This window comes from Nyctereutes procyonoides, unplaced genomic scaffold (genome assembly GCF_905146905.1).
Source record: "Nyctereutes procyonoides isolate TBG_1078 unplaced genomic scaffold, NYPRO_anot_genome, whole genome shotgun sequence".
NCBI classification, from domain to species: domain Eukaryota; kingdom Metazoa; phylum Chordata; class Mammalia; order Carnivora; family Canidae; genus Nyctereutes; species Nyctereutes procyonoides.
Window position 1 is genome coordinate 20,782,098 of NW_026575147.1, and position 19,200 is coordinate 20,801,297.

At 41.0% G+C, this 19,200-nt stretch overlaps 1 protein-coding gene across 3 annotated transcripts in view; it reads left to right on the plus strand.

Annotated features, from left to right (window-relative positions):
* Positions 1-657: 657 nt before the first annotated feature.
* Positions 658-19,200, plus strand: part of SNX27 (sorting nexin 27) — a 75,543-nt gene continuing 57,000 nt past the window's right edge. Inside the window, exon 1 of one of the 3 annotated variants that reach the window (XM_055312358.1) lies at positions 658-1,159. In XM_055312358.1, the coding sequence (XP_055168333.1) occupies positions 846-1,159 (314 nt within the window). In that variant the 5' untranslated portion in view covers positions 658-845. The remainder of the gene's footprint in view (positions 1,160-19,200) is intronic. The other 2 variants (XM_055312355.1, XM_055312357.1) reach the window with 2 other exon arrangements.

Below are 19,200 nucleotides of genomic sequence, written 5' to 3' on the forward strand. Positions count from 1 at the left end.
TGCAATACATGAAAGTTGCGAAAAAAGCAGCCCGGTGGCTCAGTGGTTTAGTGCCACCTTCAGCTCAGGACGTTATCCTGGAGCCCCGGGCCTGCTTCTCCCTCTGCCTGTGTCTCTGCCTCTCTCTCTCTCTGTGTGTGTGTGTCTCTCATGAATAAATAAATAAAATCTTAAAAAACGAAAGTTGCGAAAAAATAACCGGGCCTTAGTTCCTGTTACCTAACAGCAGGATGACTTTGGGCTCTCTATGGTTCAGTTTCCAAATAACTGAAGTAGAGAAACGAATTCATGATCCTGCCAGCTCACAAGGTTGTTGGGGTTGTTGGGGCCATGGAATAAAATAATGGATTCATGTGAACACAAGCTATTGAACAAATGAGTTGTTATAATTTAAGGCTGCAACTTAAAGCTGTCGTCACAAACATCAATTTATGCACATATTATTGTTTTAGAGGCTAAGAAATGAGTTAGGAAATGAAAGAAGCAAAAACTCGCCCCAGGTCAACAGGTTCATCAGTCGGCTACAATCGGTGCTGGCTCAGCGGCTCAAACTACAACTCCCGGCAGGCTTTGTTCCTCAATGCGTCACGTAACCTCCGCTCGGGCCCGGGCCCTGCCCTCTCCCCCGCCCCCACCGTCCAGAACTCCAACTCCCAGGAGGCTCCACTGGGCGCAACCGTCAGTCTCCCCTTTCCCCCCGCCGGCAGCTCCGTGGCCGACTCCGGTCCCGCGGGCGGCGGAGCGGGCGCGCGCCTAGGGGTCGCACGGCTGCTGAGCGGGGCGAGCGCGCTCGAGGAGGGAGTGGAGGCGTAGGAGGGCGGGGGTACGGCTCGCTCGCTCGCAAGATGGCGGACGAGGACGGGGAAGGGATTCACCCTTCAGCCCCTCACAGAAACGGAGGCGGAGGCGGCGGCGGCGGGGGGTCCGGGCTTCACTGCGCAGGGAACGGCGGCGGGGGAGGCGGCGGCCCGCGGGTCGTACGCATCGTCAAGTCCGAGTCCGGCTACGGCTTCAACGTTCGGGGCCAAGTGAGCGAGGGCGGGCAGCTGCGGAGCATCAACGGGGAGCTGTACGCGCCGCTGCAGCATGTGAGCGCCGTGCTGCCCGGGGGGGCGGCCGACCGGGCCGGGGTGCGCAAGGGGGACCGCATCCTGGAGGTGTGAGTATCCGGCTGCCCGCCGCCCCGCCCCCTCCGCCCGCAGCCCCTGCCGCCCGCTGGCCGCACCGTCCCCTCCCTCTCCCCCTCCCCACGCGCCCCTGAACAAGCTGGGTCCCGCTCAGGCCCTTCCGCCTCCCTCCCTGTGACCCGTCAGAGCCCCCCCCCCCCGCTGCTCTTACCTTCCTGCCCCCCCCCCCCCCCCAGCGCGCTGCCCTCTGCCCCTGTCTGCCCTCGCTGACAGCGTCTCCGAATTCGGAGTCCGCTCCTGGCCTCCTCCCCAAGTTCCCATCTTCAACGTCGTAGTTTCTTGTCCACCGCTGCCGTCCGCCCCGCGGACCGTCCGTCTGGCTTCTACACCAAGCAGCCAGGGCCTGCGCCTCCGCTTCACTCCTTTTGCTCTCCTCGGTTACCCTCGCTCGGGGTTAAGCACCCCTGCATTTTTATGCCCTGCGGGGTGTCCTTTCCCCTCCCTCTTGGAGCCACGCTCCCGAGAGCGCACCTTCTCCTCTGACCCTTTGCGAAGGCATGCCTTTGTGTTTGTTTTGTTTTGCTGGTTGGGGAGGGTGTCTGGCCGCTGGTTTCTTTGCCCCGTTGTACCGTATTACACCGGGATTTTGCACCCAGCGTCGCCTGTCTCCACGTTCCTCTGAGAGCATCCCTGCCCTGGCCCATCTTCACTTCTGCACTAACTCCTACTTCTTTTTAGTGAGATTTGTGGTGGAGCTCTCCTTCGTACCGACTTCCCCCCGAAACTAGACCCGTCTTTTGGGTCTTTGACCTCCTCGCTTTTTCAGGGCCTGCCCCTCTATTCTCTTTCACTCTGTCCTCTCGTGCTCCCACGCTCGACTTTCTTTATCCTATTCTTTATCCCCTCCGGGCTGCTTTCCTTGCTCTTCTTAGGCTCCTGCTGCAACCCATCCTCTTCCTTACTGCAGCCCCTCCCTCCCATACTCCTTCATCCTTCCCCCCCCCCCCCCACCCAGCATCCTAAAGCTCTAGCAGGATGCTGCCTTGTCTTGCAGTTTCTGTGCACACCTCTGCTACTCTCTTACCGGTGTTACCTTTGTGGATTTGTACTTTGTATTAAAATTTGTATAGTGGTGGCTTGGTAGGTGGCATATGCCCTCATTACCTCCATTCTCCTCAGCAGCCCTCAATCTTGTATCTCTTGCCTTTTTACTGAACCTTATTTTTTCACACTTTTGCCCTCTCCCTCAGTACTTGGATTTGCCCTCATGAAGTCTTTCTTATTTTTTGTAAATGTTATTTTAGTTATAATTTCTACAACCTCCAGTCTCCAATAAAATAGTAAGTTTGCTCAAGGTTTCAACAAGGTTAGTATCTTGAACATCTGGCCTATCCCTTTTTATTTACCTTATTCCCCCTGCCCTTACCTTGACATTCTGTTTTGTTTTTTTTTTAATTCTCTTTTTTTTATTTTATTTACTTATGATAGTCATAACAGAGAGAGAGAGAGAGAGGCAGAGACATAGGCAGAGGGAGAAGCAGGCTCCATGCACCAGGAGCCGGATGTGGGATTTGATCCCGGGTCTCGAGGATCGCGCCCTGGGCCAAAGGCAGGCGCCAAACCGCTGCACCACCCAGGAATCCCGACATTCTGTTTTTTTTAAAGATTATCTATCAATCTATCTATCATCTATCTATCTATCTATCTATCAATCATCTATCAGAGAGAGTGTGTGCACAAGCAGGGAGAATAGCAGGCAGAGGAAGAGGGAGAAGCAGCCTCTTCACTTAGCAGGGAGCTCTGAGCTTGGGGCTTGATCCCAGGACCCTGGGTGATCGTGACCTAAGCTGAAGGCAGACGCCTAAGTACTGAGCTACCCAGGTGCCCATTTGACCTTCTTACTCAATGATATTCACTCATTCTCTTTCCTCTTACCTTTCACCTGAAGAAAGAGTAGCTCACTAAATTAAGTTTGGAGCTATTAAAACTTCCGTTTATGCTTTTTTCCTTTAATGTTCTACATGCTCTTTTCTTATTCTCTGGTAATATGTTCTTAATCTTTGAGAGCCAGGGTATTCAGACTAGAATGCAGTAGTGACCAAAATTTTGCTCTGTACCTGGGCATATAATTCTTTTTTTGCTAGATAACTCAAAATCTGTGGCTATTTCCTTCAGATAGAAGCTCTTGGAATTGTCATTTTCCTTTTCTTTTGCAAGTTAACTTTGGATCCAGCTGTTTATTTTTAAATTTAAAATTCAAGTATTTATTTGAAATTACAAATTTATCATAAAATTATAAATAATTTACTCTTTATAAGAGTTAAAAGAACTAAATGAAAACAATTCTGTAGGGGCAGCCCGGGTGGCTCAGCGGTTTAGCGCCACCTTCAGCCCAGGCTGTGATCCTGGAGACTTGGGATCTAGTCCCATGTCAGGCTCCCTGCATGGAGCCTGCTTCTCCCTCTGCCTGTGTCTCTGCCTCTCTTTCTCTCTCTCTCTCTCATGAATAATTAATAAAATCTTAAAAAAAAAAAAAGAAAACAATTCTGTAGATGACTACAACTAACATCAACCATTTCAAATATATATTTATGTTTATATATCAACTAACATAGTAGCTTCTTGCCTTTATTATAATTTTGTAGTGAAGTCTAGATATAAATTAGGTATTGTAAGGGAGACCTCAGATGTTCCCCCAGGACAGATGGAAGGACTTGTGTCAGGCCCATGTTCCAGTTCAGGCCCATTCTTCCTTCCGGGGAGAAAATAGTTTTGGCACATACTTGGTGGTGAGCAGAGACTGTCTTGAAAAAGACAACAGAGTGGCCAGGACAAAAGAATACTCTTTGCTTAGAGAACCTTACTCTGGAAGGTTGTGATGATCAGACTTCTTCCTAACAGTGGTTTCTCACCTTCCAACTGTATTTTGATTCCAAATTCTATGAAGCTTCTTTGTTACTATAGTGGAAATGGTGGTTACAGTATAGAGTCAAGCAAGTTGGCAAATTCTCAAAAAAAAAAAAAAAAGTTGGCAAATTCTCTGAGACCTCAGCTATACAGTCTCTTTCCAAAGTCTGCATCTTCTCCTTAGGTTTTCTTTTTTTTAAAATTAATTTTAGAAAGATTTTATTTATTCATGATAGACACACACACAGAGAGAGGCAGAGACATAGGCAGAGGGAGAAGCAGGCTCCATGCAGGGAGCCCGATGTGGGACTCCATCCCAGGACTCCAGGATCATGCCCTGAGCCACCCAGGTGTCCCCTCCTTAGGCTTTCAAGTGAGAGGAGGAAATCCGTGATCAAACATGATTCTTCAGAGATATCTGGGTCTGCTACTTGTTTTGATTTTGGTTAGGTTGATGCTAATTTTCCTAAAGCATTCTTTAGTCAGCACTCCTTAGGGCTTTTCTGTCTCCCACAAATTCGTAAATTAATCTCTCTGTTGTCTCAGGAAAGTTTTGCATGTTACTGAAGTGCTAAGTGGGGTCAGGGTTAGGCATAGGTAGATTATTATTGTGTAGACATAGTTTGCATGAAGTCATAGGTGGATGTCTGGTCCTTGATGATTGCTGTTTAAGACTTGTCCCTATTTTAGGGGATCCCTGGGTGGCGCAGCGGTTTGGCGCCTGCCTTTGGCCCAGGGCGCGATCCTGGAGACACGGGATCGAATCCCACGTCGGGCTCCCGGTGCATGGAGCCTGCTTCTCCCTCTGCCTGTGTCTCTGCCTCTCTCTCTCTCTCTCTCTGTGACTATCATAAATAAATAAAAAAAAAAAATTAAAAAAAAAGACTTGTCCCTATTTTAGACACTTTCCTCCTGTACACAAATTATTCCAACTTTTTTATATTGTGGTCCTTTGGACAACTGATTGAGATGTGAAAAGAATAGAGTAACTTTGAGATTTAAGAGACGAAAATCTTGGACAAAAGTCAGAGCTTGTATTTCTTTTAAAGTCTGCCTACAAAGGCCTTGTCCTCATTGAATCTTAGAACAGTCATTCAAGTGTGACTCCCCGTGTGGCTCAGCAGTTTGGAGCCTGCCTTCCACCCAGGGTGTGATCGTGGAGTCCTGGGATTGAGTCCTGGGATTGAGTCCCACATCGGGTTCCCTGCATAGAGCCTGCTTCTCCCTCTGTGTCTCTGCCTCTGTGTGTGTGTGTCTCATGAATAAAAAAAAAAAAAAAAAAAAAAGTCATTAAACTAAATTCAGTATGGTTCTGTTTGTCCTTTCTCCCTTCAAAACTGACTAGACTTTAACTGGTTTGGGAAAGAGAGATGTTGCAGGGCTTGTTAGTAGGGTATGAACAAGCCCTCTGGGCTCTAAGTTTTACTGCAGGTGGAAAGTTTTGTACTAGCAATGTTAATCTCCACCTTGTAATTTTTCCCAGTATAGCACATTGAGGAGGTTTCCCTTTGATGTGTATATACCTGGAGGTAGGCTTTCAAAAAGTAGAACCAAAATAAATATGTCTTTGTACTAATTATATAGTATATGAAGTAACATTTAATTAACTTCAGGTTAATTTTCTTAAGGTAAAGTATTTCCAAGGGCTCTTGATTGATTTCTTGGGTGCCCTTAGTAGGGTTTAATATACAGTAGATATGGTTGTGGTACCATCTATATTTTTAAGGGATTAGGTTTGTGTGTTGGCTAGTTTGTTTTATCTCTTTGGTATTTGGGTAGTGTGGTCTTTAACAAGCCAGTAAGATTGGCTTGCAAGCATTTAAAATCATCATATATTTGTGCAGGGTAGAGTATGTGCTTTCCCTCTTGATAGCTACAAAATAATACACCCATCAACTTTCCCTTGTTAAAGTTACACTTGCTCTTAGCCAAGAGACCAAGAAGCAATTCTCTTGTTAAAGTAATCCATAAGAAAAATTAATGCTATGTATATGTATGTATGTATATGTTTATTGGGAGTTCAATTTAATAACAGGAATATCTATCTCATGGTCCTTTTTTTTTTTTTTTTGGCTTCATTTAATGTGAAGTTTGAGATAAAGAGCGTGGTGCCACAGGAAGCATTTTTACAAGATAAGTGTAAGTCATTTAATGTTGACTGCTGAGTACCTTCTCAGGAGAAAGCATTCTCAATTGTAGATGAATTCTATTTGGCCCAGATTTTCCAGGTAGGTTTTAGAAATGGTGTTTGAAATCATGGTTATTGGTCAAAGGAAAAGTGTATGGTAGTGATTCTTAAGCTTTAGGGAGCATAAGAATTACTAAGTATGTTTGTCAAAAGCATAGTTTCTTGGGCTCACTGTTTATATATGATTCAGTAGGTCTTGGATGGGACCTAGAAGTCCTTATTTATTATTTTTTTTAAAGATTTTATTTATTTATTAGAGAGAGAGAGCGTACACAAGCAGAGGGAGGGGCAGAGGGAGAAGCAGAATCTCCTCTGGGCAGGGATCTGGACACCGATCATGGACCCTGGGATCATGACCTAAGCCAAAGGCAAACTCTTAACTGACTGAGTCACCGAGGCACCTCCTAAAAGTCTTTTTTACTCCCTTTGCAACCTGTGTACCCAACCTGTACCTGGAGCGACCCTGCAGTCTAGGCCTTGAATTCTTAGTCCATTTTATCTTTGTGGTTATATTGAGAGTCATGAGCTAAGACTGTACTAACAAAGAGTAATTTGTTAGGCTCTTGAACTCCAGCCCTTAACAAAATCATTTCAGTACGATAGTGGACTATTTATATGTGCTCATCTAGATTTTATTGAATCTTCCTTAATGTAATAAAGATGTATGGTGAAGAGATAGAACAAGGTAATAAAAATCATTGTATCACTTTGCAATTTTTTTGGTTAAAGATTTATTTATTTATTTATTTATTTATTTATTTGTTTGTTTATTTTAGAGAGTGCATGAGAGAGTGGGTGTGAGCTCGAGGTGGGGGTGGTGGTACAGAGGGAGAGAACATCAAGCAGACTCTGCTGAGCACAAAGCCCAACTCAGGTTTTGATCCTACCACCCTGAGATCATGATCTGAGCCAAAATCAAGAGTTGGACATTGAAAATCAAGAGTGGGATATTCACCCAGGCGCCCTCACTTTGCACTTTATGTAGTGTGTTAAAATTTACACGGTATTTTTACATTTGATTTTCACAACAGTTTTGTGAGATTGGGAAAATATAAATTCCTTGAGGATAGGAGCTACATACATCTATGTTGTTTTCCCAGGCAAACATCTAGTGGCCCATACGGAGTATTAGTCAATAAATAATGAATGAATGAATGTATGAGTATTATTTGTCCCTTTTTCATAAGAAAAGAAACTGGTGTTGTAGTAGCAAATGTTAACCAGAATTAAACCCAGGTCTTTGGATTCTGAATCCAGTATATTTTGTATATCTTTGTTTTCTCAGTTTTTGTTGACTGTTAATAGTCAACTATTCTTGACTGAATAGTCACTTAAAATTCAATCGCATCCCTATAAACTTGGATAGCAGTTGAGCTTTGGGTTTTTTTTGTTTGTTTGTTTGTTTCTTTGTTTTTTAAAGATTTTATTTATTCATAGATAGAGCGAAAGGCAGAGACACAGGCAGAGGGAGAAGCAGGCATCATACAGAGAGCCTGACGTGGGACTCGATCCAGGGTCTCCAGGATCATGCCCTGGGCTGCAGGCGGTGCTAAACTGCTGCGCCACCTGGGCTGCCCTGAGCTTTGGTTCTATTGTAAAATGTAACTGTCTCATATCTTTATTAACCTGGTCTCTCTGATTATTAAATTGGGTGGGTGACAGGGAACCAAATCGGCTATTCTTTGCCCTTGTTGTTGATACCTTTATTGGTTATCAGTAAAGAGAGCCTGACATAATTGCAGCCCCAGGAATTACTTTTAATTCCCTAAGTAGTTGAGGTAGCAAACAAAACTAAATTTGAAAATAGCATTATATTCCCCTTGGAAATCAGTTCCCACAACATTGCTGTTACCAGGAAAAGATGTTGTCAGTACCATGAAGATGTGGCTAGGTCATATAAATTATTGTGAAGAAGGGTTCTCTTTAGCCCCCACAGACTGGTTTGTTTTAGGTGAGGGTTTGTTACCATGCTCTCAAAGATAATTATTTTTTAAGATAAATCCCGTTGGGAGTAATTCTTACGATAAGCAAAGAGACTCCGTTGACATGCAGACACTTAAAATTTATGATCAACTGTCCTATGCTTTGGGAGCATGACCTGTGGTGAGTTTGTTAGATGATGGCATTACTGACACAGTGGATATTGTGGTGGTTTAGGTTAGAGCCAGTTGAGATCATTCCTTTGGACTATCAGCTGTATAGATGATTTCTGTGCTTTACTTGGGCAATCCTCTAAAAACCTATGTATGGGTGGTACAGTTCCAGCCCCACACATGGAAAAAAATATTTAGAATTTTTTTTCAAAGTAGGCTCCATGCTCAATATGGGGCTTCAACTCCATGATCCTGAGATTAAGAGTTGCATGCTCTACCAACTAAACCAGCCAGGTACCCCCAAAATAGGCAGCTGTAAAATATTTTTTAAAAACTTGCAACTCTCTGTAAGAGATACATTTTATATTAGAACCAATATAAATGCAAAAAAACCCCACCTGAAGCAAGTTTCACAAAACCATATGTAGTGGTATCTTGCTTCCTGCCATTTTTTTAGTCTGTTCAGTATTTCGGAGTTTTTTGTTTTGTGATTTGAAGCTTAATGGTGGTCTACATTAATTTCATGACTATTAGGTTATGATCCATTGTTTGAAAAACTGATACAGGGCATCACTTATCTGGTGTTCGCCCACTATCACTTCATATTCAGTCTGGTTTCGAAATTAGGTACAAACTATGTGTAAATTACTGTTAGGCTTGTATGAGTCACAGAGTCTCTGCATCTTTGCCTTTGAGAAGCTTACACTGCAGTAGGGAAGTGTACAATTTACTGTGTGTAAAGCAAATGAACTGATGAACATAAAAGAAAAACAATGGGAGTTTTAGTTTTTTTTTATTATTAGTTTTTAAAACATTTCTGGTTCAAACTTAAGGCATTTATTTATTTATTTTTAAGATTTTGTTTATTCAGGAGAGACATGGAGGCAGAGACACAGGCAGAGGGAGAAGCAGGCTCCCCACGGGCCAATGTGGGACTGGATCCCAGACCCCAGCATCACATCCTGAGCTTAAGGCAGACACTCAGCTGCTGAGCCACTCAGGTGTCTCCACGTTGGAATTTAAAGAGTGAATATAGTTGAGATGATTGGTGGATAGATAGGTCATAGACTTTTAAACTGATTGAAAGGACAAGTGTAATTTCAGGAGACAGAGAAGGGGGAAAGATTTCATAGGCTGAGGGAACTGATCGAAGGGAGGAAGACGTGAAAAGTTCTTAGGATAACAAAGAATCTAAAGTTATTTGTAGACAATTGTGCTTGAAGTTAAAAAGGGTTTTGAGTGCAATACTGTCAAGTTTGGATTCTGTTCTGTTTTTGAGGTCAGAATATAATTACATGTGCATTAATACCTAGGACTCCCTGTGAATTTAGTTTTTATTTAATTATTTACCTGAAGAGGTTGAATAACTTCCAAGGCCAAAAAGGAAAATCACTATTAGAAGAATTTCAGAGCATCCAGTCTCTTGGGCTGTCTTGTACTATATAAAGAAGGGAACTAAGAACAACTAAGCTCTTAACACCCAGAGCTGGGAACAGCTGCTAAGGAGCTGGTTGCCTTTAATTTGTGTATGTTTTACCTCACAATCTAGTCCAGCTTGTTGAATATCCACTCCTCAGGTTTTTTGTTTTTTTAGATTTATTTGAGAGAGAGGCGCAGGGTAGGAAGAGCAGAGGGAGAGGATCTTCAAGCAGACTCCCTGCTGGGTGCAGGGCTCCACACCGGGCTCCCCCCAGATCTCATGACCCTGAGATCATGACCGGAGTCCAGATCAAGAGTCAAATGTTTAACCCACGGAGCCATGTAGGCACTTCTCTTTAAGTTTTATTTTATTTATTTATTTTTAAAATTTTTATTTATTTATTTATTCATGAGAGACAGAGAGAGGCAGAGACACAGGCAGAGGGAGAAGCAGGCTCCATGCAGGAAGCCTGATGCGGGACTTGACCCTGGGACTCCAGGACCGCGCTCTAGGCGGAAGGCAGGTGCTAAACGCTGAGCCACCCAGGGATCCCCCTCTTTAAGTTTTAAATGAGCATACTTACTGTTGTGTTCACGGTTGATAAGTTTGATCCTTATGTGCTGCAGGCCCACTGTGCTCTGCCCTATGATGTTCTGTTTTAGCTGTTCTAAGAATTCCTACTCTGCTCCTCTGATTTGAAGATGCCTCCTTTAATTTAAAGCTTTTGTTTCTGCATACAGTATATTGTTGGGAGTTGAGGGGACTGAAGACAGGCAACCTAAGATAGTACTAAGGTTTATACCTGCTGTCTCCCTTCAGAATGAAAATCCATATGAAGGTCCTTAAAATAAGAATCAGTGATGACCACAAAGTCAATTTTTGCTTTCTCTCAGAAGTGTGAGGGGTACTTCAGGATTAAATTGTGTGATATGGTATTAATCAAATAATAGGTAGTATGTATGTAGTCTCTTTTGTTTATTACTTAATGCACTCCCTGCTAACCAAGTAAGGTTCTCATATTAGTTGAGGAAATACACCTATCTGCAAGGTATTAAAGTTGCAGAGTAAGGAACTGTATTTGAGTACTCTTATGTATACTTTTTCCATGAACTTAATGTTATTATGAAAACATCTTTAAAAAAATGATTTATTGGGACGCCTGGGTGCCTTAGTGGTTGAGCATCTGCCTTCGGCATCTGCATGATCCTGGGGTCCTGGGACCGAGTCCCACATTGGGCTCCCTGCATGGAATCTGCCTCTCCCTCTGCCTATGTCTCTGCCTCTCTCTCTCTCATGAATAAATAAATAAAATCTTTTAAAACAATGACTTATTTTTGCTTAAGCTACCTAAAACTGTAGCTTCTTATGTCAGACCTTAGAGCAAAACTAGAATGACAGATTTATGTATTCTGTGGACTTGAAACAAGTAATGAGTTTCCTTCTCTTTGGAAAAGTACAGAGTGTCTGTAGAGAGTCAGCTGCTTGTGTGGGTATTCTCCCAGCTGTGTTCGGGCAGCTGATTACTCTCCGAGAACTATTCAAGGAGATTAACCCGGAAGTTGTCTTTTTTTCCCCCCAAATACTGCAGTACTTTTATATTTATATGTCTGTCTAGTTTTAGTTATGTTTATATAGTATGTTTTAAAAATTGGGTGATTGATTAAATTAATTTTTGGTGATCTTGAAAATGTCAAAGTTTTGGAAACTTCTTCCACTTCTTTGCTGATCAGTTTAATCATCTATAAATTCTGTAACTTGTGAACTGTGTTGTCTACTGAATGTACCATGGATTACTTAAATTTTTTTTTACCCAATATTATTGTCATTTTGATTTTGGTAGGGTTAAAAACAACTTTCTGAATCCATTTTTTCAAGGTATGTAACCTGCGTCTGTCTTAGCAATGAGTTTTGTTCTCTGGCTGGTATTTTGAACCCAAGGAAATGTGACACTTTTATGAGTTATGTGCTGGTAGATTATTTTAGATTTCCCTACCCTACCCAGTTATCCTTTATATTGCTGATTCAGAAAAGTTCTTACTATACCTTTCTTGTTCAGTGTGTTAAAATAGACCACAACTTAAACTGTAGTCTGTGTTTCTCAGCTTCCAGGAGAAAATTGACCATATTTAATTTGGATTAAAGGGTAGTATTTGGTTACTAAAGAACTGTATCCCTTCAAAAGTATATCTTTTTTTTTTTTTTTAAGATTTTATTTATTTATTCATGAGAGACAGAGAGAGAGACACACAGGGAGAAGCAGGCTCCATGCAGGGAGCCCCATGTGGAACTCGATCCCAGGACTCCAAGATCACGCCCCAGGCCGAAGGCAAGGCGCCAAACCACTGAGCCACCCAGGGATCCCCAAAAGTATATCTGTTGATATTAATTGTTGTTGTTATGAATTCTTAAAGGCTGGCTATCATAGATGAAGGTATTTTTGAGCTTTTTTTCCCCCAGTAGTAGTGATCTACACTTCTTTCTGTATACTTATGTATAGTACCTCTTGAGAGTAATTGACTATTTAGGAAATAGGTATTAGGATTCAGGGTATAGGCTGTTATCTTAGAACAAACTTACCAGATCACAGGAGTAGTTATGCTTTTAATTACATTATGTAGTAATCCAGAAATAGTAGTGAAATAGAACTTTTAAAAAATTAAGATTCCTTCTTTGGTAATTGATGTCAGTTGCAAGCTAAGGTTGTTGATAAAACTGGTAGATTTTATTCTTTAATTAACTTTCACTGTGATCAGTATACCAAATTAAAAACATTTTGGGGATTGTATTTAACTTAGCCATGTAGGCAGTGGTTCAAAATAGAGCAGATTTCAAACTCTTTGAGTTGGTGTTGGGAAATGATTTAGAACTGATTGTTTTCTGGTGAATAACTGAAGGAGGGGTTCTCAGCAACAGTAGTATATGTAGGAGGCAGTGTCAGTTTAGGGAAACCATATGGCTAGTAGCAACTTTCTTTTATCTAGCATTCATTATCCCACAGTGTAAAGAAGGAACCCATTTTCATATCCAGCCTTACATTTAAATAAAACCATGAATTGCTACATGCTGATCAAATGTTTAAAGACCAAAATTGAAAAACAAAATCCTATCAAAACAAAATAAGTCAATGTTATAATTTTATTTTATTTTAAGATTTTATTTATTCATCAGAGACATAGAGGCAGAGACATAGGCAGAGGGAGAAGCAGGCTCCATGCAGGGAGCCCCATGTTGGACGCGATCCTGGGATGGTGGGATCACGCCCTGAGGCCAAGGCAGATGCTCAACCTCTGAGCCACCCAGGTGTCCCAAGACTTGAGCTTTTTAAATGTCAACATGTTTATTTCTTACTCCTTTTCACCTCATTTGACTATCCTTGGAGTTAGCATTTATATTTAAAAATTAATAGCAATTAAGTTACTTTTATTTTCAACATCTTTGAGTAAAAGAAAACAGCTTCACTTTGAAATTGCTTAAGTAATTGGTTGCCATATTTTACTGAAGCATTATTTCTACTACCTTCCCATAATAGAAAGCAAAATGATCACTAGTACTAAAATTTGAAAAATGTAGAGCTTGCATAATGTTTTTAGTACTTCCCCCTAAACAGTGAAAACAGTATAAAAGTTAAAAATAAGGAGTGGAATTAAGAAAGTGCATGAAGGAGAACCATTATTGGATGTTTTTTGTGCTAGCCTTAATAATTTTTTCAGGGAAAAGTTTGAATGAATGCTTACTACCTAATAAACATGGGATTAGACACTGGGGATAGAAAGTTGAATAACATGTAGTCCATGACCTTAGGATATTTATGGTCTGGTGGGGAATGGGCAGAACAGACAATTTGTTGTTGTTGGAGTAAACCCTGGGGAGGCTGAGGAATAGAGATGGCACCTGATCAGACTGGGGTTGGCAGGGAAGGAAAGATAGAAGCCTCAGGTCATCCCCCACCCCAGGACATTTTTAAAGCCCAATTGACCTGATGTCTCAAACCTCCTCTCCGCTCTCCTCCCAATGGGATGAACAAACCTAATTCCTTCGGTTCCTAATAAGTACTTTTTTGCCCCAAGTTATCTGAACTAGTAAATGCAAGTGCCCAAGAACCATGTGCATTTTAACAGAAGGCTCCCAGACGGGATCCCTGGGTGGCGCAGCGGTTTAGCGCCTGCCTTTGGCCCAATGCATGATCCTGGAGACCCGGGATCGAATCCCACATCAGGCTCCCGGTGCATGGAGCCTGCTTCTCCCTCTGCCTATGTCTCTGCCTCTCTCTCTCTCTCACTGTGTGCCCATCATAAATAAATAAAATAAAATAAAAAAAAAAGAAGGCTCCCAGACAAAATGTACTAAAATTATAAGGACTATATATAGTTTATCACCCAAACCAAAACACTTGAAAATGACAGAGGACTGTGAATTATGCCAGGACAACAGATATAAAATAGGTGTGTCCTGGCAATCTGGAACACAGGTCTGTATAACTTTAATGATTTAAATATAGAACGCTTCCTTTTTTTTTTTTTAAGATTTTATTTATTTATTCATGAGAGACATAGAGAGAGAGAGAGTCAGAGACACAGGCAGAGGGAGAAGCAGGCTCCATGCAGGAAGCCCGATGTGGGACTCGATCCCGGGACTCCAGGATCACGCCCTGGGCCAAAGGCAGCACTAAACTGCTGAGCCACCCAGGCATCCCTAAAGAATGCTTCCTAAGTGGAAGTGAAATACCATTTAACTCTTTTAAGCTGTGGCATTTTTCTTTTCTAGCTTTATTTTATGTTTTAAGTAGTCTCTATGCAGAGTGTGGGGCTTAAGCTCAACCCCAAGATCAAGTCCTGTGCTCTCCTAATTAACCAGCCAGGCACCCCACTAAGCTGTGGCATTTTTCTGATTTGAAGATTTCAGATCTTTGTTTGATTTCATAACACAAAATGGAATAGCTCACTCCATCTTGTTATTGAATTATTTACTAAGGAGTCATGATAAAGTCCTAGTCTTTTGGTTTAGAATTTTAGTGTTTGACACCTGAGGTTAGACTCAGTTTGGTATACATTCTTTTGAGATTTCATTCTTGATTTTTTAAAATTTAAAACACTTAGTAGGTTTTTTGTTTTAGAGTAGTTTTAGGTTCACAGCAAAACTGAGAGAATATAGAGATTTCTATATACCTCCTACCCCTACATATGCATAGCCTCCATTATAAACATCCCACTAGAGGGCTTCATTTGTTATAGTTGACGAACCTACATTGATTGAAACATCATTGTTACCTGGAGTCCATAGTTTACCTTAGGGTTCATTCTTGGTGTTGTATATTCTATGGATTTGGACACATTTATAATGACATATATCTACCATTATAATATACAGGGTGGTTTCACTACCCTAAAAATCTCTGTGCTCTGCTTATTCATTCCTCTCTTCCCCTGAGGCCTGGTGACTACTGATCTTTACTATCTCTGTAGTTTTGCTGCTTCCAGAGTTTTTATATAGTTGGAATCATACAGTATGCAACCTTTTTAGACTGTCTTCTTTCATTTAATATTATACATTTAAGTTTCCTTCATGTCTTTTCATGGCTTGATGGCTCATTTATTTCTAGTGCTGAATAATACTCCATTGTCTGGATGTACCACAGTTTATCCATTCCTCTAATGAAGAACATTTGGTTGTTTCCAAGTTATGGTAATTATGACTAAAGCTTCTATAAACATCTGTGTGCAGGTTTTTGTGTAGACATAAGTTTTCAACTCCCTTGGGTAATACCCAGGAGCATAATTGCTGGTTCAGATGGTAAGAGTAAGTTAGTTTTGTAAGTAACTGCCAGACTGTCTTCCGAAGTGGCTGTACCATTTTGCATCCCCACCAGCAATGAAGGAGCATTTCTGTTAATCCATGTTCTTGCCATCATTTTGGAGTTGTCAGTGGTCTGGATTTTGGTCATTCTAATAGGTGTGTAGTGGTATAAAATTCATTCTCTAAATTATAAAAGTATTGTAAATATGTAGGAGAAAATTTGGAGACTAAGGAAAAGAAAAATAATCCCCCACTTCATCATCCTAACAAAACTACTTTGGGTATTTTGGCTGTTTTATTTATGCATTTTATATGAAGTTGAAATCATACCATCATGTATAATCTGTAATCTAACTTTTAAAATTAATACTTTATTTTCCAGAACAGTTTGATTTACAAAAAAAATCAAACAGGTCCCATATATACTTCTCCCACCTCTGCCATATAATTTCTCCTTTTGTGAACATCTTACATGAGTAAGTCCATTTGTTTAAGTTATGAACCGGGATCCCTGGGTGGCGCGGCGGTTTGGTGCCTGCCTTTGGCCCAGGGCGCGATCCTGGAGACCCGGGATCGAATCCCACATCGGGCTTCCGGTGCATGGAGCCTGCTTCTCCCTCTGCCTGTGTCTCTGCCTCTCTCTCTCTCTGTGACTATCATAAATAAATAAAAATTAAAAAAAAATAAATGTTTAAGTTATGAACCAATACCGACATGTTATTACTAACTTATGCCCATAATTTATTCACATTTCTTTGGTGTCTAGTCTAATGTCTCTCTGTTCCAGGATCCCATCCAGAATACCATAGTACATTTTACTTGTCATGTCTTTTTAGACTTGTTTTGACTGTGACAATTTCTCATTGTGTTTTTGATGACTGACAGTCTTGAGAAGTATTGGTCAGGTGTATTATAGGATGCCTGACTATTGGATTTGTCTGATTTTTTTTTTTTTTCACGATTAGACTGAGGTTTTTTTTTTGGGGGGGAGGAATATTACAGAGGTGAAGTACCATTTTCATTAGTTCATACTATCATGATTTGTGATGCTGATCGTCTGACTGGTTTCTACACTGCAAAGTTATTCTCATCCCCTCTGCCCTACTGTACCCTTTGGACAAGTGTCACGCTTTGTACAGCCTACACTTGAGGAGTGGGGAGTTATGCTCCCCTACTCTAGAGTGTAGTACCTGTATAATTTATTTAGAATTGTTCTGTGTAGGAGAAGGATCTGTCTTCTCGCCTATGTATTAATTTATTCAGTCATTTATATCATTATGGGCTCATGGATACTTATTTTATAATATGGGCTATATAATCTGATATTGCTTTATTTTATTGCTCTAGTTGTTCCAGCTTTGTCCATTGGTAGCTCCTTTCAGTTGGCCCCTGTGCATTTTTGCCACAACCCCCATTAATGTTTTGTTTTGTTTTTGAGTACTTATTTACTCTGTGGCACTACAAAATGCTCCAGGCTCATCTTGTATATTTTCTTCCCTAGTCCCAGAATCAACCATTTCTCCAAAGGGTCCTAGTTCTTTTTATTGGGGAATGGTATTAGAAACCAAGATCTGGGCACTAGGTTTGGTGGTTGCTGCTAGGGGATAACTTCTTTCAGGTCCTCTCAGCTGATAGCAAAAAATATATGTCTATATATTAACCCCTGTATATCACATATCTATAAATATTTCTATATGTAACCTTCGGTATCTATATTAAGTTAAACATGACTTCTTATTCCATTACCATATGGATCTTTTTGTCACTCTCCCTTGTAGATCTGTACCAATTCAACAGTTAGAAATTTGGCTCCCCACATTCACCATTCATTTACCTAATTGTTCAATTCCAGTATACATGTATAGCAATTGTTAATATGTACCCTGGGGAAGCAATTTTATCGACTAGAGAATAGTACTTATGTGCAATCCCTTCATTCCAGTTACTTAGGTCTGTACCTACCTCCATCAATGAGGTTGTTTGAAATACGTTTGAAATACAGTTAGATTCTTTTTTACAGTCTGGGATTCTCTCAACCTCCTAGCTGATTTTTTAAAAATTTGCGTACATTAAGGTTTACTCTTTGTGTTGTAAAGTTCTGTAAGTTTTGAGAAATGCATTATGTCGTGTTTGTGCTGTTACACTGTCATACAAAATAGTTCACTGTCCTAAAAATCCCCTGTGCTTCACTTACTCATCTTCCCCCTCCCTGGCAACACAGTGATCTTCGTGTTTTCCAGAATGTCTTATAACTGGAATCATACAGTATATAGCCTTTTCAGATTATCTTCTTTCCCTTAGCAATATGCGTTTAAGGTCTCTCTCCCTATACCATATCTTTCTGTGACTTGATAACTTATTTCTTTTTATAACTGAATAATATTCCAACGTCTGGATGTACCACAGTTTTGTTTATCCATTCACTTATAAAGTAAATCCATTCACTTATGGTTGCTTTCAGTTTTTGGCAATTATGAATAAAGGTGGTATAAATACTTATGTGCAGGTTTTTGTGTAAATATAAGCTTTCAAGTCAATTGAGTGAATACCTAGTAGTGTGATAGCTGGATCTTATGGTTGAGACTATGTTTAGCTTTTTAAGAAACTGTCAATTTGTTTTCCAGAATGGCCATACCATTTTGCATTCCCACCAACAGTGAATGAGTTGCTCTTGTTCCACATCCTCGTTAGTATTTGGTGTCCTTAAATTTTTTTTATTGTAGCTATTCAAAAAGGCGTGTAGTGGTATCTCGTTTTGATTTGCAATTCTCTAATGATGAATGAAGTTCAATAACTTTTGTTTTTTTTAAAAAAACTTTTCATATTCTTATTTGCCATCTATGTATCTTCGTTGGTGAGGTGTGTCTGTTCATATCTTTTGTCCAGTTTGTAGTTGGGTTGTTTTTTTTTTAATTGTTGGGTTTTAAGAGTTCTTTCTGGGGATCCCTGGGTGGCACAGTGGTTTGGCGCCTGCCTTTGGCCCAGGGCGCGATCCTGGAGACCCGGGATCGAATCCCACATCGGGCTCCCGGTGCATGGAGCCTGCTTCTCCCTCTGCCTGTGTCTCTGCCTCTCTCTCTCTCTCTCTCTGTGACTATCATAAATTAAAAAAAAAAAAAAAAAGAGTTCTTTCTGTGTTTTGGATACGAGTCCTTTATCAAATATGCATTTTCCATGTTTTTCCCCAGGCTGTGGCTTTTCATTCTCCTAACAGTATCTGTCACAGAGCAAAAGTGTTTAATTTTTTTAAAAGATTTATTTATTTATTCATGAGAGACACACACAGAGGCAGAGATATAGGCAGAGGAGAAGCCGGCTCTTCACAGGGAGCCTGATGTGGGACTCAATCCTGGATCTTGGGATCACGCCCTGAGCTGAAGCCAGAGGCTCAACCGCTGAGCCACCAGGCGTCCCAAGTTTTTAATTTTAATGAAGTTCAACATAGCAATTTTCTTTTTCATAGATCATGTTATTGTTGTTGTGTATAAAATCTCTTTGCCATACCCTAGATATTCTCCTTGTTACCTTTTAGAAATTGCATTTTATAATCTACTTTTTTTTAAGATTTTATTTATTTATTCATAGAGACAGAGAGAGAGGCAGAGACACAGGCAGAGGGAGAAGCAGGCATCATACAGAGAGCCTGACGGGGGACTCGATCCAGGGTCTCCA